The following is a 24195-nucleotide window of genomic DNA, read 5'->3' as shown; positions in this document are numbered from 1 at the left end:
AGAGATAGAGCATGGAAACAGGCCTTTTGGCCCACAGAGTCCACGCCAACCATTGATCACCTGCTCACACTAGTTCTATGTTATCTCACTTTCCCTTTTCCCGCACATTGGGGACAATTTACAGAGGCCGTTTAACCGACAAAGCTGTAAGTCTTTGGGATGTGGGTGGAAACTGGAGCACCTGGAGAAAACCCATGGGGTCACAAGGAGAAAGTGCAAATTCCACGCAGCCAGCACCCGAATTGAACCCAGGTCTCTGGCACGGAGAGTGAGCAGCTCTACCTACAAACTTTAATGTTTAATAAACTACATGTCGGTTTAATACCACAAATAAAGGATGGCATCTCCAATAATGCAGCAGCCCCTCAGCACTGCCGCGGATAATCTGCTTAAATTAAATTATGTGCATAAATCCTTGAAAGGGGCTTGATCGTACAACCTTGAATCTGTGACTAACACACTGAATCATGAGACACTGTATAATCTACTACAGTGAAACAAAGTACAAGACTTGGAGTACTTGTACAGTAATTGATAAAAAAGGAACCTAAAATAAATAGATCTGACCTCTATTGTGGCAATTTTTAATTGCGGAGATGAAACATTTAATTATCTTGAACTAGTCAATTGATCAACCAATGAAATTAGAAAAGATCAGTACAATGAAAGTCATGCCAAAACAGTTACTGTATGTATCAATGTTGGCAAGCGGTGGCTTCCAAATAAATCTTCAATCTTTTATTGGATTACAGCATAAACAATCCTATTATTAGCTTCTGTTATCAGCAGGTTGAAAGTGCTGAATTGCTCTGAATTCTGGTTAATCTGATAAAATTACAGGCAGACGGATATAACAGGCAACATTATTTTTTTCAAACTTAAATGTCAGTGAAAATATTTATTAGTGTTTACACAAAAAATTTCTTACTCTGCATAATTTGATTTATGTCAGCCATTGCCTGCTTCATTTGTTGACGTTTTATAAAATATGGTTAGACTGGTGAAAGCTGCGCTTGTTAGGGTCTCTCTCACCTGCACATGCTCGAGTGTGTCAATCGAGCTCTCTGTTCCCAGGCACGCATTTGTTCTCAGGCTCAGCGTCAGAGAACCATTTGTAGGAATAGCTCTGGAGGATTCAGAAGAGAGAGGAGAAAAATAGTCATTTTGCCGAAACAGGAGCGTTTAAAGAAAAGCGCACATTCCACTCATTTAGATGGTACAGATCCAGCATTGTTAGGTAGTGCCCCCTGCTTTTTTTTTCCGCTATATCTTTCAAATGTTCTGTCTTTTTAACAAAAATTCTCTTTCTGGGAAAGAGGCTTGAAAGTGAGTTGCAGGTCAAGGCAATAATTACCTGCTGCTCGGGATGCTCTCTGATGGCTCGTTCTACCTTTGCAGCAATGCATTCCCCAGTCACCCGGGACTGCCTGTTACCTATTCTAGTCACATCACTTTTTGCTGATGACAGCATCGTGCCCTCATCCATCACATTTACATTTCAAAATGCCACACTGCTGGTATTGATTAATTATTAACAACTCTGGTCACTTGCGGGGATTATCAAGGCTTGAGTCTGGGTTATTGTCCTCTCTCATTTCCATACTCCTCTTTATACATATATTCTTTACAATGTTGATTAAATCTGCCGTTTAGATCTAATCATTTGGCTGCAATAGCGACAGTCGACAAATGACATCAACTGGTAAAATACATGATGAAGAAATAATGGATGTTGCAGAATGGTGATCCCTATTCTGGTGTAAATAACAACAGGGAATGTTGGAAATATTCAGTAGATCAGGCAGCATAAGTGGAGAAATAAATGTTTTTTATGTTTCAGGTTGAACTGGAAAATATAGGAAATGAGGCATGTTTTAACTTACGTAAAAGGTGTCGGGGAGGGAGGGAGGATAAAAGGAAGGGGAACAGACCCAAAAGGCTGACCCTAAGCCCACTCCACAGATACCACCTAACCTACTGAGTTCCCCCAGTCATATTCTCTTGCACCAGAACTCACGATTCACAAAATGCTGGAGTAACTCAGTAAATCCCTGGAGGAAAGGAATAGGTGATGTTTCGGGTCGAAACTGAGAGTCAGGTGAGAGGGAAACTAGAGATATGAAGAAAAGGTGAATGAAAGGTATGCAAAAGGACAAATCAAAGCCAGCAACAATGATCAAGGAATGTTGGAGCCCACAATGGTCCATTGTTGGCAGTGGGGAAGACAAAATGTGTAGGAAGGTACTTTGATTCACATTGTTTGTTTCCGACATTTGCAATATTTATTCTGAAGACAGGTCCCTACCTGAAACATCACCTATTCATTTTCTCCAGAGATGCTGCCTGACCCACTGAGTTACTCTAACGTATTCTGTCTATCTCTACAATATTTAGTTATTCAGTTCCTGGCCAGATTTGATGTGCCAGAGCTTCTATATGGCCATGTATCCTGTTTGTCTTTCTGGGCTTTTCCAGTATTCTCCAACGCCGCAGATTTCCAGCAACGTTGCGGCCCATATCTCACAGTTCCAACTTTCAACTAATACCCACACACAACTGACACACATAATCAGTGTGGCTTGATTGAGGGGTAAACTATCGTTGATCTGAATCCTGGTCTCATCAGGTAATTGCCCACTTGTAGCTCTCTCCTCTACTGGAAACAGCAGGAAGGGATCTCTGAGCATTTTCCCCCTGGTCTCTTCCAGAGATTGTTCATCACAATGCCTCGAGGTTGAGATCAGCTAACCTAAAGCAAACTGTAAATGTAAATCAATACGTTTTTAGATGCCTATTAGAGTCTGAAATAGTGGCAGATACTACGGTGGCTTTTAGGAGACTGTTGGATAGGCACATTTTTTAATGCAGGTAATGGAGAGCTACAGATTATGTGCAGGTAGATACGAGATGATCTTGGCAGAACTTTCTGCAAAGATATTGTGGCAGTAGGGTCTGTTCTTGTGCTGTACTGTTCTATGTTCCATAATCTATGTTCTTTGAAATAAAAGCACTAGAAAGCATCTGAAACACTATGACATCAGCTCAGGCAGCGGCAGTGAAATGTGAAACACTTAAGGGCCTGTCCCACCAGCATGTGATTGCATGCGTATAGCGCGACAAAACGTGGTGGCTTGAGGCTTACGGCCTCGCGGGGCCGGTCCCACTTCCAACTGCGAAGCCATCTGGAGTTGTGCGTGGCTGGTCCCGACATCAGACTCACCAATCAGCTGGGCAGGAGGCGGGCCGACTGAATTTGCACGTCGCACGCCGTCGGGCGGTTACGTCATCGTGCAACGGCATGCCAGGCGGTGACATCACCATGCAACGCCAGGCGCTAGGCGTACACCGTCAAGTCGCTGCGTACGGTGTCAAGACGCTGCGTACGGCGTCGAGACAGTGTGGCTGCGGGCTGCGGGCCGACAGGACATTGCTGCGCGGAATATTTGGACAGTGTCAGTTTTTCAGAGCCCCGCGCGATGTCGGGACCAGCCCCACACAACTCCATATGGCTCCGGCGATAGAAGTGGGACCGGCCCCGCGAGGCCGTACGGCTCAAGCGACCACGTTAGGTCGCACTAGCCGCATGCAGTCGCATGCTGGTGGGACAGGCCCTTTAACGTTTCAGGAATGGGGACCTTTGCCAGAACCAGGAAAGAGATAAAACAAGTTGAAACAAGTTTTCACAAATAAACTCCTTCCCAAACTCCTGGATGTAGGAGTCAGCACCCCTCTCTGCCACTGGACTCTTGACTTCCCAGCGCATTGATCACACTAGGCGGTATGGTGGCGCAGCGGGAGAGTTGCTGCCTCGCAACGCCAGAGACCCGGTTCGATCCTGACTACGGATGCTGTCTGTACAGAGTTTGTACATTTTCCCGTGACTTGTGTGGGATTTCTCTGGGAACACCAGTTTCATTCCACACCAAAGATGTACAGATTTGTAGGTTAATTTGTAAAATTGTAATTTGTCCCTGGTGTGTAGGATAGTGAGTGTGCAAGGATTACTGGTCGGAGTGGACTCGGTGGGTCGAAGGGCCTGTTTCTGTGTTGTATCTCTAAACTAAACTAAATCAGTGAGGAGAGGCGACAAACATGCTCACTTATCTCGGTACAGACTGTATGATATAAATATGCCATTACCAATACCAATTTCTGACAATGCATCCTAGATCTTTTAGGGGTGATCTTATAGACGTGTATATGATGATGAGAGGATTAGATAGGGTAAATGTACAGAGTAAGGGAATCGAGAGCCAGAGGGACACAGGTTTAAGGTGAGAGAGAAAATATTTAATAGTAACCTGAGGGGAAAACATTTTACACTGCCAGAGTAGTTGGGAGAGGCAGGTACTAGCACAGCATTTAATAAACATTTGGAAAGGTTTGAAGAGATATGGGTTAAACGCAGGCAGGTGGGACTAGTGTAGATGAGGCAAGTTGGCCAGCATGGGCAAGTTGGGCTGAAGGGCCTGTTTCCATGCTGTACGACTCTATGATTCCGTGACCTAATATGTTAAATGTTTCTCATTCTGCAGATACTGCCTGACGTTGAGAGTTTCCAACGTTTTCTATTTTTATTTCTAACATCATCAGTCATTCTCTTAATCCTCATGTTTCAACTATCTGTTTGTTAACCAGCCAAATCATCCAACATTTTTGTTAATAAATCCTGCGATGTGGGGGTGTAATACCAAATTTCTGGCCATGCTTAGCATAATATCACTGGCTTCAGTTACCTTGGTAACTATAATGCTTTGAAAACCACAGGGCCATTTTTTTAAAAGTTAAAAATACAGGTGCACGGGAACTGCTTGTAATTAGAGTAATTTCCCCCTCAGGAAAATCTAAATATTAAAAAATGCAGATGGGGGGGGGGGGGGGGGGGGGGGGAAATAAACTGGAGGCAAGAAAAGGCCAGAACAAATCAGGGCCAGAAACATATGACCTCAGGAAAGATGGAGCCAATACTTGCCCATGTTGGCTGGGACGGTGATAACACGAGGGACCCAAGGATGTGACCTGTGGAATTAGTAAGATAACTAGGGGAGGGGAGGGGAAAGGGAAAGAAGGGAGGACAGGGAATGCAGGATTTCCTTGAAATAGGGCCATTATAGGCTTTACCCTTCCTGCCATCTGTTGCTGACCTTTCTGTTCCTGATCTGGCCTTTTCCCTCCTCCAGTTTATTCCCACCCCCCACCCCATCTCTACTTTCAGTCTGAAGAAGGGTTGAGACCCGAAACGTTACCTATTCTTTATCTCCAAAGCTTATTCTTGACTTGCTGAGTTACTCCAGCATTTTGTATCTACCTTTTGGTACAAACCAGCATCTGCATTTACTCCCTGCATGACCTTTCATCACAAGCCTATTATGTGCTAATATTTAATTCTTGGATTCTTCACGCTCTACTATATATATTCATAATCTGTAATGATCTTATATATTTATCGAAAAATGCAGTCAGTCCAATATATTTATTTTGGGAAATCAAGTAACTTACTTTTCTGATAGAAAATCATAATTACTTATACACAGCCGTTGAGATCCCATTGGTTTCAACTTAAGAGCTTCCTTCAGTATTCGCCCAGCATCAAGCAAACCAAATCCATACCTGTGGACAAAAAGAATTACACATATTGAATATAAACTGTTAGAATGGCAAAATTGTAAGCACTGCCCCAGCCTAGAGAAATAGATATGCGTATTATGATACAACCATACTGAAATGGCAGTCACCAAAGAATCTGGAGATATTAGAACATAAAACAGTACAGCACAGGAGCAGGCCCTTCAGCCCACAATGTCTGTGCCGAACATGATGTCAAGATAAATTAATCTCATCCACCTGCATGCGATCCATGTCCCTCCATTCCCTGCATAGCCATGTGACAATCTAAAAGCCTCTTAAACTCTATCCTTATTCTGCTTAATATCAATACTCTGCTTGGGTACAACCCAACAATATGAACATTGATTTCTCCAATTTTCAGTAACTACATAACGCTACATTACTACATAACCTTCTCACCCCTCCCCCCCACCTCGCTGTGTCCCACCTGGACTCATACACATTTCTCCCTTCCCCCTCGTCTTTTACCTACATTCCTTCTTCCAGCTTCACAATTTGCTATTCCTCAACCCTCCCTTCTCACACCCTCTGTCTTTTCATCTCTGCGCTTTGTCCAACCATCTGCCTTTCAAAAAATTCTCCTCACCTCTATCAACCTATTACCTGCCAGGCTCTGGCCTGCCCCTCCTCTCTTCCAGCTTTCTGTCCCTCCCCCCTACAATCAGTCTAAAGGTGGGTCCTGACCCAAAACATCACCTATCCATGTTCTCCAGAGATGCTGCCTGACTTGCTGAGTTATGCCAGCACTTCATGTCTTTTGTTGTAAACTGCAATCTGCTGTTCCATGTTTCTACTGAAAAGCTATTGTTGATCATTTGACTCATGTGGCAGCACTTAAATAATCTTAGGAAACTATTCCTAACTCATGTTCCACTATTCTTTTAAACGCAAACTATTATTCTGATAAAGTGTCCCAGACATTATATTAATGATAATTTAAGAGACTGTTTGGAACCTGTTGCTAACATCGAGGATTATCGTCCTGTTTTTCAGCTGTTTCCATCTCAATCTCTAAACTCCCTTCATGATCCAGCAATGCACTTCAGGAAGAAAAAAGGTAACACACTGCTGAGAAGAAAGGTCGGCACGGTGGCGCAGCGGTAGAATTGCAACTTACAGTACGAGAGACCCAGGTTCGATTCTGACTATGGGTGCTGTTTGTACGGAGTTTGTACGTTCTCCCTGAAACTGTGGGATTCCTCTGAATGCTCCGGTTTCCTCCGGTTTCCTCCCACATTCCAAAGACGTGCAGGCTTGTAGGTTAATTGGCTTCTGTAAATTGACCCTAGTGTGTAGGATTCAAAACTGGGATAACATAGAACTAGTGTACAGGAGATCATTGGTCGGTGTGGACTAGGTGGGCTGAAGGGCCTGTTTCCAGGCTGCATCTCTAAATTAAACGAAACCAAGAGAACCAGCGATAGTCATAGAGTGATACAGTGTGGAAACAGGCAATTTGGCCCAACTTGCCCACACCGGCCAACATGTACCAGCTACACTGGTCCCATCTACCAGCATTTGGTCCATATCCCTCCAAACCTGTCCTATCCATGTGCCTATCTTAATGCTTTTTAAATGTTGGGATCGCCCCTGCCTCAACTACCTCCTCTGGCAGCATCCATACATCCAGCACTCTTTTTATGAAAAAGTTACCCCTCAGATTCCTATTAAATCTTTTCCCCTTCACCTTAAACCTATATGCTCTGGTCTTCGATTTACCTACACTGGACAAGAGACTCTGTGCATCTACCTGATCTATTCCTCTCATGATCTTATACACCTCTATAAGATCACTCCTCATCCTCCTGCGCTCCAAGGAATAGAGTCTCAGCCTACTCAACCTCTGCCTATAGCTCAGATCCTCTAATCCTGGCAACATCTTCATAAATCTTTTCTGTACCCTTTCCAGCTTGACAACATCTTTCCTATAACATGGTGCCCAGAACTGAACACAATACTCTAAATGTGGCCTCACCAATGTCTTATACAACTGCAACACGACCTCCCACCTTCTATACTCAATACTCTGGCTGATGAAGGCCAATGTGCCTAAAGCCTTTTTGACCACCCTATCTACCTGCAACTACACCTTCAGGAAACGATGCACCTGCACTCCTAAATCCCTCTGTTCTACAACACTCCCCAGAGCCCTACCATTCACTTTGTAGGTCCTGCCCACATTAGACTTCCCAAAACGTAACACCTCACATTTTTCTGCATTAAATTCTATCAACCCTTCCTCGGCCCACTTGGCCAATTGATCATGATCCTGCTGCAATTTTGTATCATTTGCAAACTCGTTAATCTTACCTTGTATATTCTCATCCAAATCATTGATATAGATGACAAATATACTGCTGAGAAGCATGCATGGCACAGTGGCGCTGCGGTAGAATTGCTACTTACAGCAATTCTATGATCTATGATGATCTATGAAGTGTTGGAGGTTACAAGCCAATGTTATTTATCAACTGTTTATCCCTTGGTTTCAATGGCATTGTTAAATAGACTAAAATCAACAAGGACTGAACCTGCCATTTTAACTCCCCTTCCCATTCCCATGCTGTCCTGGGCCTCCTCCACTGTCAGAGTGATGCCACATGCAAATTGGAGGAACAGCACCTCATATTTTGCTTGGTCTGTTCACAATCTGCGGTATGAACGTTGATTTCTCTAATATCAAGTAACCCCTCCATTTCCTCTCTCCTCCTCCCCCACCCTAGTCCTCCTAGCTCGCATCCCTATATCCCTCTTGTTATTACTCCTTCCCCAGCCAACAATGGGCCATTATGGGCTCCACCCTTCCTGAGGGCATCTGTTTCCGGCCCTGATTTGTTCTGGCCTTTTCGCACCTCCAGTATATTCCCCACCCCCTCCTCTACTTGTAGTCTGAAGGAGGGTTCCGACCTGAAACATCACCAACTCGTTTTCTCCAGAGATGCTGCCTGACCCGCTGAGTTACTCCAGCAATTTGTGTCTACCAAAGGACGGAACCTATTTGTCTATAATATATCTCATATCTGTTCAAACATAAATAAATGTGCAAAATCAATGGAGTTTGAAACAAAAAGATTGATTCCTGCTGGTTGCAGTCTGGCCATCTTTACATCACTAGTCACAGCCTATAGGAAGGAAATGACTAATGGACAGTGGGGGCAGAAGGAGAAAAATGAACCAAAGATGACAGGAAGAAAAATCATTGAGAATAAAGATGAAATTGCAGCAGTAAGAAAGGTTTGGGCACAGGATTAATACAGCTCATCCTTATTTTCATGATATTTGTACCCCTAGGATTAGTACAGATACTGCTCCCATGCCTTCCAGAATATAATTGATAACATATTTCACGTAGGATATAAAATATAACCCTTGCACTGCAGGTAAGTTCCTATGTACTACTGAATTTCATCAGCAGCAGGAACAAATCAGCTAACCAATTTGAAATCTCCAGAAAAGAGGTAAATAATTGGTTTTAATTAACCATATAACCATATAACAATGACAGCACGGAAACAGGCCATCTCGGCCCTACAAGTCCGTGCCGAACAACTTTGTTTTGTTTGTAGCCATGTTAAAACAGAGGTTATAATCAATGCTGGTTCGCTATACTTCCCCCCTTGACTCCATTCAAGGGGGGAAGTCCCTGGAAGTCTTTCCAGGTGCGGCAGAGGTTCACCTGCACCTCCTCCAACCTCATCTATTGCATCCGCTGCTCTAGGTGTCAGCTGCTCTACATTGGTGAGACCAAGCGTGGGCTTGGCGATCGCTTCGCCCAACACCTCCGCTCGGTTCGCAATGACCAACCTGATCTCCCGGTGGTTCAGCACTTCAACTCCCCCTCCCATTCCAAATCCGACCCTTCTGTCCTGGGCCTTCTCCATGGCCAGAGTGAGGCCCACCGTAGATTGGAGGAGCAGCACCTCATATTCCGCTTGGGCAGTTTACACCCCAGCGGTATGAACATTAACTTCTCCAATTTCAGGTAGAGCCTGCTTTCTCCTCCCCTTCCCAGCTCTCCCTCAGCCCACTGTCTCCGCCTCTTCCTTTCTTCTTCCTGCCCCCCCCCCCCCACCCTCACATCAGTCTGATGAAGGGTCTCGACCCGAAACATCGCCTATTTCCTTCGCTACATAGATGCCGCCTCACCCGCTGAGTTTCTCGAGCATTTTTGTCTACCTTCGATTTTCCAGCATCTGCGGTTCCTTTTTAAACTTATAATCAATGCGAATGACTGTCTGTTTTCCAACACCACCTGTCTTCCTCCGAATAGTGAAAGGCCTGGATAGAGTGGATGTGGTGAGGATGTTTGCACTAGCGGGAGAGTCGAGGATCAAAGGCCACAGCCTCAGAATAAAAGGACGTCCTTTGAGAAGGAAATGAGGAGCAATTTCTTCAGCAAGAGGGTGGTGAATCTGTGGAATTCATTGCCACAGAAGCCTGTGGAAGCCAAGTCAATGGATATTTTTAAGGCAGAGATTGATAGACTCTTGATTAGTAAGGGTTATGGCGAGGAGGCAGAAGAACGGGATAGATCAGCCATGTTGAATGGTGGAGTAGACTTGATGGGCCGAATGACCTAATTCTGCTCCTGTAACATGACTTTTTGAACTTATGAGGTAACCTGCCATGGTTAATCTACTGCAACTGAAAATTTTATCTTTCAAAAGTGGGATAACACCAAACATAAATGTACAAGAAATAGAAAGCTAAAAATATTCCAAAAGTTGGAAGTTGGATATAAAAACGAACAATATCAGAAACACTTAGCAGATTAGGCAGCATTGTGGAAAGATGATATAGTTTTAAGTTGCAAATGGATAGGACAGAGGGAATAAATCTGAAAGGGTAGGTCAGTGAAGGAACCAATTGCATTGCTAGCATTCATTTCGAGGGGACTGGAGTATAAAAACAAGGATGCAATTCTGAGGCTTTAAAAGACGCTTGCAAGAGGCTTTATTAAGTGAAGCCACATTTGGAATATTGTGTGCAGTTTGGGACCCCATATCTGAAGAAAGATGTGCTGAGGTTGGAGAGAGTCCAGAGGAGGTTTATGAAAATGATCCGGGCGATGATTGGGTTAACATATGAAGAGCATTTGAAGGCTCTGTGACTGTACTCATTGACATTCAGAAGAATGATGGGGGGATCTCATTGAAACCTACCGGATAATGAAAGGCCTAGATAGAGTGGATGTGGAGAAGATGTTTCCAGTAATGGGAGAGTCTAGGACCAGAGGGCGCAGCCTCAGAATAAAAGGATGTACTTTTAGAATGAAGATATGGAGAAATTCCTTTAGCCAAAGGGTGGTGAATCTATGCAATTCATTTCCACACACAGCTGTAGGAGGCCAAAATATTGGGTATTTTTAAAGCAGAGATTGATAGGTTCTTGACTAGGAAGGGCATCCAAGGTTATGGGGAGAAGGCAGTAGAATGGGGTTGAGAGGGAAAGACAGATCAGCCCTGTTGGAATGGTGGGGTATTGATGGGCCGAATAGCCTAATTCTGCTGCAATGTCTTATGGGTGAGACCAGGTTGGTGAGGCGTTTCCTTTGTTTACAAAGCATCCTGGATGATAGATTGATGATAGAGAGAAATAAACAGAGGGATATGGTAAAACTGAAGATAGACACAAAATGCTGGAGTAACTCAGCAGGTCAGGTAGCATCTCTGGAGAAAAGGAATAGATGACGTTTCAGGTCAAAACCCATCTTCAGATATGGTAAAGGTGTTAAAAAAAAAGACTGCATTTTTGGGGAAAGAAACAGAGTTAACCTTTCGGCTTGATATTTCGTCAGAACAAGAAGGAACACAATGTTTAAAAATCCTGCAAAGAAGTCAGAGAATGGTCCTTGCTAATCTTGGAAGGTATAAATTACCCATTCTTCAGGAATGCACGAAGTCTGACAATAATAGATTAGATTGAACAAACCCTTCTGCCAGGATATAAAATTAAGAATAATTCAGAACTGGGATAAAATCTGTATTGAATTTCTGCTGGTGTGTCACTCACTGCTATAGTCACTCTTTGCATGAGCTGTAAATATTGTCCTCCCCGGGAGCAAAGACAGGTACAACACAGGAAATGACTATTTCAAAATAGCCTCTCACACTGACAGGGCCCTGCAGGAGGAGGCACTTTGATTTTTGTGGAGAGTATTGTGTGAGGAATTGAGCAGGTAAGCTATTACAGTGATCTGTGAGTTCATTGCCCCAGTTTCTTGATGTTGTCTGGGTAAATCTTCTCACTGTACAGCAGTGAAAGCCACGCTTTCTGTTCAGTTTATTATTTTTTTGTCATAGGGTCTTTTCAAGATCATGGCGGAGATTACATTGGAATTATTCACTACACTATGTTCAATTTATTCAAGAGCAGATTCTTTCTTTCTCTTTCTTTCATGCTTCTTCATTTTTACAAAACTAAAAAGAAGATTGTTTGGGCAATGTACACTCCACCCCAGTGTGCAAGATCTGCTTAAACCACACACACATTGAGATACAAACTGGCACAGTGGTAGAGCTGTGGCCTTACAGCGCCAGAGACCCAGGTTTGATATTGACTACAGTGCTGAGGAGCAGGATTTCATGGAATGTATATGGGATGGGTTTTTAAACCAATATGTAGAGGAACCGACTAGAGGGCAGGCCATCCTAGACTGGGTATTGTGTAATGAGGAAGGATTAGTTAGCAATCTTGTTGTGCAAGGCCCCTTGGACCCAGTAACCATAATATGGTGGAATTCTGCTTTAGGATGGAGAGTAACACGGTTAATTCAGAGACTAGGGTCCTGAACTTGAATAAAGGAGACTTTGAAGGTATGAGACGGGAATTGGCTCAGATACACTGGCAAATTATACTTAAAGGGTTGACAGTGGAGATGCAATGGCAAAGATTTAAAGACCGCATGGATGAACTCCAGAAAATTTTCATTCCTGTCTTGCAAAAAAATAACACTGGGAAGGCGGCTCAACCGTGGTTGATGAGGGAAGTCAAGCATAGCGTTAAATCCAAGGAAGAGGCATATAAATTGGGCAGAAGAAGCGGTAAACCAGAGGACTGCGAAAAATTTAGAACTCAACAGAGGAGGACACAGGGGTTATTCAGAGGGGGAAAAAAGAGTATGAAAGAAAGCTTGCAGGGAATATAAAACTGACTGTAAATGTTTCTTTAAGTATATAAAAAGGAAAGGATTAGTGAAGACGAATGTAGGTCCTTTACAGTCAGAGACAGGTGAATTTATAATGGGAAACAAGGAAATGGCAGAACAGTTAAACAAGTACTTTGGTTCTGGCTTCACTAAGGAAGACACAAACAATCTCCCAGAAATACTAGGGGACGGAGGATCTAGTGGGAGGGAGGAACTGAAGGGAATCCACATTAGACAGGAAATGGTGTTAGTTAAACTGTTGGGACTGAAAGTAAATAAATCCCCAGGTCCTGGTTGTCTGCATCCCAGAGTACTCAAGGAGGTGGCCCCAGAAATCGTGGATGCATTGGTGATCAATTTCCAATGTTCTCTCGATTCTGGATCAGTTCCTGTGGACTGGAGGGCAGCCAATGTAACTCCACTTTTTAAGAAAGGATAGAGAGAACAAATGGGGAATTATAGACCAGTTATCCTTACATCGGAAGTGGGGAAGATGCTGGAGTTGAGTATTAAAGATGTTATAGCAGCACATTTGGAAAGCAGTGACAGGATTGGTCGAAGTCAGCATAGATTTATGAAGGGGAAATCATGCTTGACTAATCTTTTGGATTTTTTTGAGGATGTAACAAGTAGAATGGATAAGGGAGAGCCAGTGGATGTGGTGTATCTGAACTTTCAAAAAGCCTTTGAAAATGTCTTACACAAGAGATCAGTGTGCAAAATTAGAGCACATGGTATTGGGGGTAGGGTATTTACTTGGATGGAGAACTGGTTGGCAGACAGGAAGCAAAGTGTAGGAATTAATGGGTCCTTTACGGAATGGCAGGCAGTGACTTGTGGGGTGCCGCAAGGCTCGGTGCTGGGACCCCAGTTGTTTACAATATATATTAACGATTTCGACGAGGGAATTAAATATAACATCTCTAAGTTTGCAGATGACACAAAGCTGGGGGGCAGTGTGAGCTGCGATGAGACTGCAGGGTGACGGATAGGTTGGGTGAGTGTGCAGAAGCATGGCAGATGCAGTATAATGTGGATACATGTGAGGTTATCCACTTAGGTTGCAAGAACAGCAAGGCAGATTATTATTTAAATGGTATCAAATTAGGAGAAGGGGAGGTGTAACAAGACCTGGGTGTGTTTGCACATCAGTCACTGAAAGTAAGCATGCAGTTACAGCAGGCAGTGAAGAAAGCTAATGGCATGTTGCCTTCATTGCGAGAGGATTTGAGTTTAGGAGCAAGGAAGTCCTACTGCTGTTGTACAGGGCCCTGGTGTGAAGGGCCTGTTTCCGCGCTGTATCTCTAAAGTCCTAAAATCTAAAGAGAAAATTATTGTGTGCAATTTTGGTCTCAAAGAGCCGAATGGCCTACTCCTGCACCTATTTTCTATGTTTCTATGTTACAGATGCTGTGAGTATGGAGTTTGTATGTTCTCCCCGTGACCTGCGTGGGTTTTCTCCGGGCGCTCCAGTTTTCTCTCACACTCCAAAGACGTAGGTTAATTGGCTGGTAAAAAATTGTAAATGCCCCTATTGTTTAGGATAGTTCTAGTGTGTGGGGACGCTGCGGGCCGAAGGACCTGTTTCCGTGCTGCATCTCTGCACTAAACTAAACAGCCAGTGAACAATTCACTGCATTTCATTCATAAAACATTTAGGCTGCTAGTAATCTGCAATATTTCTTTTCTGTTTAGGATCACGTTGTTCATTTAATATTTCTGGGCCGTTCCAAAGATTTTTTTTTGGCCTTTATCTTTGGCAAAAATCAAGCATTCTCAGTTATAAGAAAGTCTTTAGGCAAATGTATCAACTTTGGTTTGTATGATGAATTGCAACCAAATTGAAAATGACAATAAATAATACTTGCACATTCAAAGTCGTCTATTAGTGTCCACCGTTTCACTAATCCTGGCTTTCCTCCCCGTGAGATAACCAGTCATCACTGACTAATGTATTCTATTAGATGTCCACAAAGAAATTTGACTGGTCAGCAGTCTGCACAATATCTGCTTTTTTAAGTCACATTCTTAAATAAAATTGCATGGTAGGCACGGCAAAATACACTGCCAACATGGAATTCTATTATTGCAAATATATAAAATCCAGATTTTTAAAGTGAGCATTCCCTTGAATATTTTCAACAAGAAAATGTAGAACCACAAAATGGGGGTAGTACTGTGGCGTAGTGGTAGAGCTGCCATCTCACAGCGCCAGACACCCGGGTTCGATCCTGACCACAAGCGCTGTCCGTATCGCATTTGTATGTTCGCCCTGTGACTGTGTGGATTTTCTCTGGGTGCTTAGGTTTCCTCCCACATTCCAAAATGTGCAGGTTTGTAGGTTAATTGGCTTCAGTAAAATTGTAAATTGTCCCTCGTGTGTAGGACAGTGTTAATGTGCAGTGATCGCTAGTCAGCACGGTCTCGGTCGGCTGAAGGGCCTGTTTCCGCGCTGTATCTCTAAAGTCCTAAAATCTAAAGAGAAATAGATTTATACGCGCCATGATGAACAACTCATGAATTGTTCAAGAATAGCAACTGCAATGGTAACACAAGTGTAGATAGTTGGTTTTAATCATGACTATAATATTACAATCCAACCAATAAAACTAGTATCAACCACACTAGTGAAGCAGATAGTCGTGAAATAAGAATGTTACAATTTAGAGAAAGAGGCCCTTCGCCCACTGAGTCCGAGCCGACCAGCAATCCGTGTACACTAGCACTAGGACAATTTACAATTATACTGAGCCAATTAGCCTACAAACCTGTATGGCTCTGTAGATTGGGAGGAAGCCAGAGTTCCCAGAGAAAACCCACGCAGGTCATTGGGAGATCATACAAACTCTGTTAAGACAAGTAGCCGGATCAAATCCGGGTCTCTTGCGCTGTAAGGCAGCAACTCTACTGCTGTGCCATTTCTATAGCTGGAGTATTTTAGATAGATCTACCAACATTTTATCAGGAAGGTGAATAAACATTAGAAAGTAATTTATCCATGTTATATGTGATGTATGGTTTCACGAAAGGATGTGGTGCACGGCAGAAATGCAATTTAAGAATCAGTGATAACCATCCTCAAATGGTTCCATGGCACCATTGTTCACAGATTGATCGAATCAAGTAATTGAAAACAATTTATTTGTATTCATTGTAGAAAGATTATTTTTGCTTATGTTTGCATTGGGGACTCTTCTGCGACGTATACATAGGAGCAGAATTAAGCCATTCAGCCCATCGAGTCCACTCTTCCACTCGATCATAGCTGATCTATTTTCCCCTCTCAACCCCATACTCCTGCCTTCTACCCGTAACTTTTGACATCCTTTCCAATCAATGCATCAATATGTCAATGCGTTTATTCCATGACTAATAACGAAGACCCTCTATTTCTCTCCTCACACTAATTTAATCAGGAGCATTGGAGTCTGAGGGGGGATCTGATAGAATTAGGCAGAGATTCAAAGGCTCTGACTGTCTACCCTATCTATGCCTTTCATAACTTTACATAAGCCTTTGAATCTCTGCTTTAAAAATACCCAATGACTTGGTGTCCACCAGCGTCTGTGGCAATGAATTCCACAAATTCACCACCCTCTTGTAAAGAATTTCCTCCTCATCTCCATTCTAAAGATACATCCTTTTTATTATGAGGCTGTGCCCTCTGGTCCTGGACTTACCACTACTGGAAACATCCTTTCCACATCCACTCTATCCAGGTCTTTCATTATTCGGTATGTTTCAATGAGATCCTCCCTCATACTTCTGTACTCCAGCGAGTACAGGCCCAGAGCCATAAAAACGCTCCTCATATGTTAACTCAATGATCCCAAGGGACCTGTACAAGAGGGTCAAATAACTCAGCTAAGGGAACATAGAAACATAGAATATAGGTGCAGGAGTAGGCCATTCGGTCCTTCGAGCCAGCACCACCATTCAATAAGATCATGGCTGAACATCCAAAATCAGTACCCCTTTCTCCCACACATCCCTTGATTCCGTTAGCTCGAAGAGCTATTTACCATGGCTATCAACTAAAGAAATTCTGCTCCTATAACTTATGAACATGGTGGCAGCTTCATAACATCAAGGGACCTGGGTTCAATTGTGGACTCTGTCTGTGTGGAGTTGAGTGCTGTCTGTGTGGAGTTCGCACATTAAAGAAAAAAAAGTAAGCAACGCATTTAGAGAGCTATTCACAACCCTCACACACCCTTCCAAAGGAGTTTACATCAATGGAGTATTATTGGTGAGAGTCACTTTTGGGATGCAGGAATTGTTTCTGTGAATCAGTTTCTGTGCTGGCAGCTGCATAAAGGGCCTGTCCCACGAGCATGCGACTCCATGCGGCAAGCGCGACCTAACGTGGTCGCTTGAGCTGTACGGCCTCTCGGGGCCAGTCCCACTTCGATTGCCGGAGCCGTATGGAGTTGTGCGGAGCTGGTCCCGACATCGCACGGGGCTCCGAAAAACTGACCGTGTTCAAAAATTCTGCGCGACTACGGCCTGCCGGCCCGCAGCGTCTCGACGCCGTATGCAGCGTCTTGACACCGTACATCACGTGCGAACTTCCCGCGGACTTCGCTTGAACTTCACGTCACTCACTCCACCTCCGTGCGGCCCCCGCTTCCGGTTTGGTGGCGCTCGCCGCATGCAGGCGCATGCTGGTGGCACCGGCCCTGTACGGGGATCACTCGACCTCCGCGCGGCCCACGCTTCCGGTTTGGTCGCGCTTGCCGCATGCAGGTCGCATGCTCGTGGGACAGGACCTTTAAACACCACTGACGTTATAACCACTAATTTGTTTTGGATTAGTAATTACTGCCGAGGCCACCCCAGATACCTCCCCTGAACAGGTAAGTGCATCAACCAATTTCCATTTTTATTTTAAGCGTTTGCTCATGTTTACATTGAAATTCAAATGTCAGATAGTTTTCTTACTATGTTGTTCCACGGGGAAGAAATAAAAATAATGGACCAGATTTTGAGGGTTTATTTCTGTTTTTAACTGTCAGATGCATGGGAAGTTCTGTGTGATTGTCAAGTCACTGAAGTCCTGTTAGTGATAGACACAAAATGCTGGAATAACTCAGTGGGTCAGGCAGCAACTCTGAAGAAAAAGGTTGGAACCCTTCTTCAGTTCTGCTGGTGGCCTCTTACTGAATGTTTAGACTGGAAACCTTAGAGGTACAACACGGAAAAAGGCCCTTTGGCCACACCGAGTCTGCGCCGACCAACGATCACCCTGTACACTAGCACTATCCTACACACTAGGGATAGTTTACAATTTACAGATGCCAATTAATCTGCAAACCTGTACATCTTTGGAGTGTGGGTGGAAACTAGAGCACCTGGAGAAAATCCACATGGTCACAGGGAGAACGTACAAACTCCATACAGACAAAACCCATAGTCAGGATCGAACCCAGGTCTCTGGCACTGTAGGGCAGCAATTCGACTACTGCACCTCTGTGCTGCTCCTTAATATTATGACTCTACTCTCTTCCATGAACCCAGTGCAGAAATATTGAGTTGTGGTAATTCCTCAGCACTTACACTGGGACATTTGCTTGAATAACCTGCACCAGAGCTTTCAGTAGAAAGTAATAATTAAACAGGGCACCGCTAATTTAATTTTTTTTAACATTGGTTGAGTTCACTTAAATAAATGCAGCACAAAGGCACAGCAGTGAGATCCTATTGCAGGTGCATGGCAGAAGGGGAATAGATTTTTGGCCCCTGCAGTTATTCGCTTTATTTTTATGCCTAGTGATGTATGGCACGTGAAACAGGAGATATCACTGTTGGAGAGGGCCCAGAGGAGTTCTACGAGAATGATTGGGTTAACGTATGTGTATTTGACGGCACTGGGCCTGTATTTGCTGGAGTTTAGAAGGATGAGGGGGAACCTCATTGAAACTTACCGAATAGTGAAAGGCCTGGATAGAGTGGATGTGGAGAGGATGTTTCCATTAGTGGGAAAATCTATGGCCAGAGGCCATAGCCTCAGAATAAAAGGACATACCTTTAGAAAGGAAATGAGGAGGAATTCCTTTAGTCAGAGGATGGTGTATCTGTGGAGGCCATGTTATTGGGTATTTTTAAGGTGCTGATTAACATATTCTTGATTAGTATGAGTGTCAGGGGTTATGGGGAGAAGGCAAGAGAATGAGGTTGAGAGAAAAAGATAGATCAGGCATGATTGAATGGCAGAGTAGACTTGATGGCCTAATTCTGCTCCTATAAATTATGAACATGGTGGCTGCTTCGTAACTCCAAGGGACCTAGGTTCAATTGTGGGCTCAGAGTGCTGTCTATGTGGTTTTTGCACACTCCCTCTGTGACCACCTGGGTTTCCTGTGGGCACTGTAGATCCCTCCCACATCCCAAAGGGCAGTTGAAAGCTTCTGAAAATTACCCCTCGGAGCAGATTAATGACAAAAGAGAATCAGTTGATGGGTATGTGAGAAATAGAATAGGTTATGGGGAAAAAAGATGAGGGGGAATGACAAGTCCAGGATTGCCCCTTTTGGTCTAATTGCAATACAATGGCGCAGCAGTAGAGCTGCTGTCTGACAGAGCTACAGACCCAGGTTTGATCCTGACTACGGGTGCTATCTGCACGTAGTTTGTACGTTCTCCCTGTGACTGTGTAGGTTTTCTCAGGATGGTCTGGTTTCCTCCCACACTCCAAAGATGTGCAGGTTTGTAGGTGAATTGGCTTCGGTAAACTGCCCCTAGTATGTAGGATGGTGTTAGTGTGAGGGGTGAATGTTGGTCGGCGTGGACTCGGTGGGCCGAAGGGCCTGTTTCCACTCTATATCTTTAAAAGTAAAACAAAAATCTACTCAAAGGCTTGCTTCCGTCCTGTTATCAAATAAATACATTTAACCAGCTTAAGGAGACATTTTGGTATGGTCCAGTGAGTTCTCGGTTGTCTAAGTTGTGTGAACCTTTTGCTGTGTTTAAGATGTGGGACTGAAATATGTTATTTAAATGGAATCTCTTTGTACCCACAATTTCCTCAGTATCATAATTTTATTTAAAAAAAATAAGTAGCCCCAGAAGATTGTTTGAAAACCAATCATCGAGGTCCTGCAGAGTGAATAGAGGGAGATAGGGAAAAGATTAAAAAGCAGGATCTCAAAGGTAGTAATCATTGAATTGCCCTGAGGGGCAATTTTTTGCTAAGAAGGTGATGGGTATATGGAATGAGCTGCCAGAGGAGGTCGTTGAGGCAGGTACAATAACAACATTTAAAAGACATTTGGATAGGTGCATGGATGTTAAATGTTTAGAGATATATGAGCCAAATGCGGGTAAGTGGACTAGCTTAGATGGGGCACCTTGGTTGGTATGGATGAGTTGACCTGAAGGTCCTGTTTCCGTGCTGTATTCCTCTGTGACTTCCAAAAGGAAAATGGAACAAAATCATGGAATTAGAAAATTGCTAAAAATCTTTGCCAAAAGATACAAAAACATTTCGCAAAACGGAATATGACAACAAAATGTTCCACATGGTTTATTAAAAGAAAGATCTTGTTACCCAACATTGAATTCTTTCAATTTGAAGTTTAGAGAGTTTAGTTTAGAGATACAGCGCAGAAACAGGCCCTTCGACCCAGTGAGTCCACGCCGACCAGTGAATCCCGCACACCGACACACTAGAGACAATTTACAATTTTACCAAGCCAATTATCTTATAAACCTGTACGAACTCCATACAGAGCACCCATAGTCAGAATCAAACTCTGGTTTCTGGCACTGTAAGGCAGCAACACTACTGCTACACCACCGTGCCGCCCTTATATGGGGGTCAAGTTACTGTAGTGGTGTTTAAGAGGATTTTAGATAGGCACATGAAAGTGCAGAGAAGAGCAGGATATGGATCATGTACAGGTAGATGTGGTCAGTTAAACTGGGCATCATGTTCGGCACAAATATTGTGGGCTGTGCTGTAGAGTCATAGAGTGATACAGTGTGGAAACAGGCCCTTCGACCCAACTTGCCCACACCGGCCAACATGTCACTACACTAGTCCTATCTGCCCATGTTTGATCCATATCCCTCCAAACCTGTCCTATCCATGGATCTGTCTAACTGTTCCTTAAATGTTGGGATAGTCCTGCCTCAACGACCTCCTCTGGCAGCTTGTTCCATACACCCACCACCATTTGTGTGTACTCCTCTATGTTCAAGAAATAGCAGGAGAGGGCAAGGATAATATAGTGGATGTGATGTATATGAGCTTTCAACGGACAAAATGTATGGTGTAACCAGTATAAAGTAGTTGAACTGACTGCCCCTATCCTTTCTCCAAAGTACTGTAGGGCGTTAAGGGTATGGGGGTCATTCAGTTACCTCCTGAATATTGCTGGCAAGTTGTAGATCGTGATTAATACGGTGAGGGGAGTTAAAGGAACTGGGAAATGTGGTATTGCTGTCTCTTGTCACCTTGCTGGATGCATTACTCACAGTTAAGGTCATTTCTCTCTGAATTAGTGCCCTAGGATGAAAACCACAGGGTTATAATGGGCTTACTTGGAGCAGGATAAGTGCAGCTCCTGTGGATTTTGGCAGTAGGCCCACTGTTGAGGGAATTTTTAGCTCACCAAATATAAACATTTCGATAAACAAAAGATTTTAAGCAGCTGCTATAAAGCAAGTAAATGAATGATCATTAAAATGTCACATCAAATTTCTGAGTCGACAAGTTAGCTTGACGGGCAGCAAAAGTAGGAACTGCATTTGTTTAAACTATGAACAGGCTTTGCAAATCCTGACTGCTCTGCAGTGTTGGCCACTCAGACGCAATGTCAAGAACTCAGTTAGTAAAAAAACTGCACTGAAATAGGGACTTATTTTCTGACATTCAATAATTAGGCGGCCCAGTGGCATAGCTGGTAGAGTTGCTGCCTTACAGCACCAGAGACCTGGGTTCGATCCTGACTATGGGTGCTGCCTGTGTGGAGTTTGCACTCTTTCCTTGTGACTGAATTAGTTTCCTCCGAGTCATTTTTAGTTTAGTTTAGAGATACAGCACAGAGGCCCTTTGGCCCATTGAATCAGCCCTGACCAGCGATCATCCCGTATAATAGCACAATCCTATACACTAGGGCCAATTACAATTTTTGCCGAAGCCAATTAACTTACAGACCTGTACATCTTTGGAGTGTGAGAGGAAACCAGAGCACCTGGGGAAAACCCACACGATCATGGGGAGAATGTACAAATTCCATACAGACAGGATTGAACACGGGTCTCTGACGCTGTAAGGCAGCAACTCTACTGCTGCCCCACAGATGCATCCCAAAGATGTGCAGGGTTGTAGGTCAATTGGCCTTTGTAAAATTGTCCTTAGTATGTTGGGAGTCAATGCAAAAGTGGGATAACATAGAAATATATGAACGGGTGATTGATTGTCAGCATGGTCGAAAGGTCTATTTCCATGCTGTATCTTTCAATCAATTTAATCGATCAATTTTTTTCCGCCAAATTTTGATTCCCATGCAGAACCATTTGTTCTGTGGTCAATGAGAACTTTATACTGTAATTTTGAGAGGCAATCCTGACATTTATTAACCAAGTAACTATAACCTTTTGTTAATTATTGCAATTCTTTCACGATGTCCTGTCCCCAGTCCACTCTTGATATAAAACTCCTGGAATGAAACGAAAACCTCACGATATTGTAACTCCTTACGCCTTAACACCCAATGCACAAAGAAGGAAAGGATGCTGCAGTTTTAACTTCAATGTGCAAAAAACTATTAATCTGTGGAATGCTCGGTCAATATGCAATGTTTTACGGTTTTTCAGTAGGGATATAGCGTTACACTGATTAGAAATCAGAGGTTATTCAAGTAGAATTAGCATCAGGTTGGAATAGAAGCCTAATTTAACTCGGGAATGGATTCACTGTGGAGAGGCTTCCCACCGGATCCTCGTCAGGAATCAATGGGTGGCTGGTGTGCAGGTGTGGAAATCTGAGCCGGCTGAAGCTGGTGTGTGGGATCCATGAGAATAGTCTCCAGCACTGAGGTTAAGTTATAAATTAACTTCTCGAATGGTGATTAACTTGGCGTCCTTCAATGATCTTGTCACTTACGGTGGGCATGTTAACAGGACGTTTCTGGGAAACACAGAGAGGCATGCGCCTAATGTCTTCATCGTTATTTGCCACCTTAAAAAAAATGATTTTTTATATTAACAAATGTATTTTGTTTCCAAATGCAGGCAGTATTTGTGTTACGACAGGTTTCTCTATTCCTGGGAACTGTTCATAATCATAAGTAGAAAATGAACAAAAATGTGTGTGGGAGAGGTTCACAGATGGGAGGGTGAGCAGACACAGCATAGTGACGCAGCGGGTAGTGTCGCTGCCTCACAGTACCAGAGACTTGGATTCGATCCTGACTATGGGTGTTGTCTGTACGGAGTTTGTATGTTCTCCCTATGACTACGTGGGTTTTCTTTGGGTGCTCCAGTTTCCCCCTACACTCCAAAGACGTGCAGGTTTGCAGGTTAATTGGCTTTGGTAAAATTGTAAATTGTCCCTAGTGTGCAGGATCATACTAGTGTACAGGGATCGCTGGTTGGCGCAGACTTGGTGGATCGAGGGGCCTGTTTCCATGCTGTATCTCTAAAGTCTAAAGTAAAGCCGAGGCTTCAGTGAGTAAATCAGTTCAGCTCTTCCAGCTCTGTACAGCTAGCTCGCCCAACTCCTAATCATTGCTGTGTGGAGGTGGGTGAGGGTGTGGGGAGGGTGGGGGTGGGTGTGGTGGGTCACTGTACCTTTAAACTAGCCTAAACTAGTGTAAACAGGTGATCAATTGTCGGCGTGGATTTGTTGTGTTGAAGGGCCTCTTTCCAAGCTGTATCCTGTTTCCATCCTGTTTCTATCAAGCCACAGACAAAATGGCTTCAATATTGTAGACAGTCAAAACCTTTTTCCCCAGGGTGGAAATGTCAAAGAGGGCCAAATGTCAGTGGAGGCCAAATCACTGGATGGATTTAAGAGAGAGTTAGATAGAGCTCTAGGGGCTAGTGGAGTCAAGGGATATGGGGAGAAGGCAGGCATGGGTTATTGATAGGGGACGATCAGCCATGATCACAATGAATGGCGGTGCTGGCTCGAAGGGCGGAATGGCCTCCTCCTGCACCTATTTTCTATGTTTCTATGTTTCTATGTATCTTTCAATCAATTTAATGAAGGCAAATAAACTTAAAATGGAACTTTCTCCATGTAAGTGACTCCTTACATCATACACAAAAGATAATTTTGCTATTAGCCTTTATGCTCAATAGTAATTAGATCATTAAGGTATTTCAATGTGTTATTACTGCCCTCCTTTTTTATCACACGTTTAAGGTACTATCGCACCATTTAAGAAACATTTAGACAGTTATATGGATAGGAT

The 24195-nt window shown here is 43.6% G+C and overlaps 1 protein-coding gene across 1 annotated transcript in view; it reads right to left on the bottom strand.

Moving 5' to 3' along the window:
- Positions 1–24195, bottom strand: part of LOC116974287 (PC3-like endoprotease variant B) — a 699630-nt gene that overhangs the window by 51693 nt on the left and 623742 nt on the right. Inside the window, exons 13-14 of the mRNA XM_033022605.1 lie at positions 5500–5610; positions 1033–1126 (exon numbers count right to left, since the gene is read on the bottom strand). Coding sequence (XP_032878496.1) covers positions 1033–1126; positions 5500–5610 — 205 coding nt within the window. The remainder of the gene's footprint in view (positions 1–1032; positions 1127–5499; positions 5611–24195) is intronic.

The sequence above is a fragment of the Amblyraja radiata genome, chromosome 6, assembly GCF_010909765.2.
Source record: "Amblyraja radiata isolate CabotCenter1 chromosome 6, sAmbRad1.1.pri, whole genome shotgun sequence".
NCBI lineage: Eukaryota > Metazoa > Chordata > Chondrichthyes > Rajiformes > Rajidae > Amblyraja > Amblyraja radiata.
This window is presented reverse-complemented; position numbering and strand designations above follow the sequence as displayed.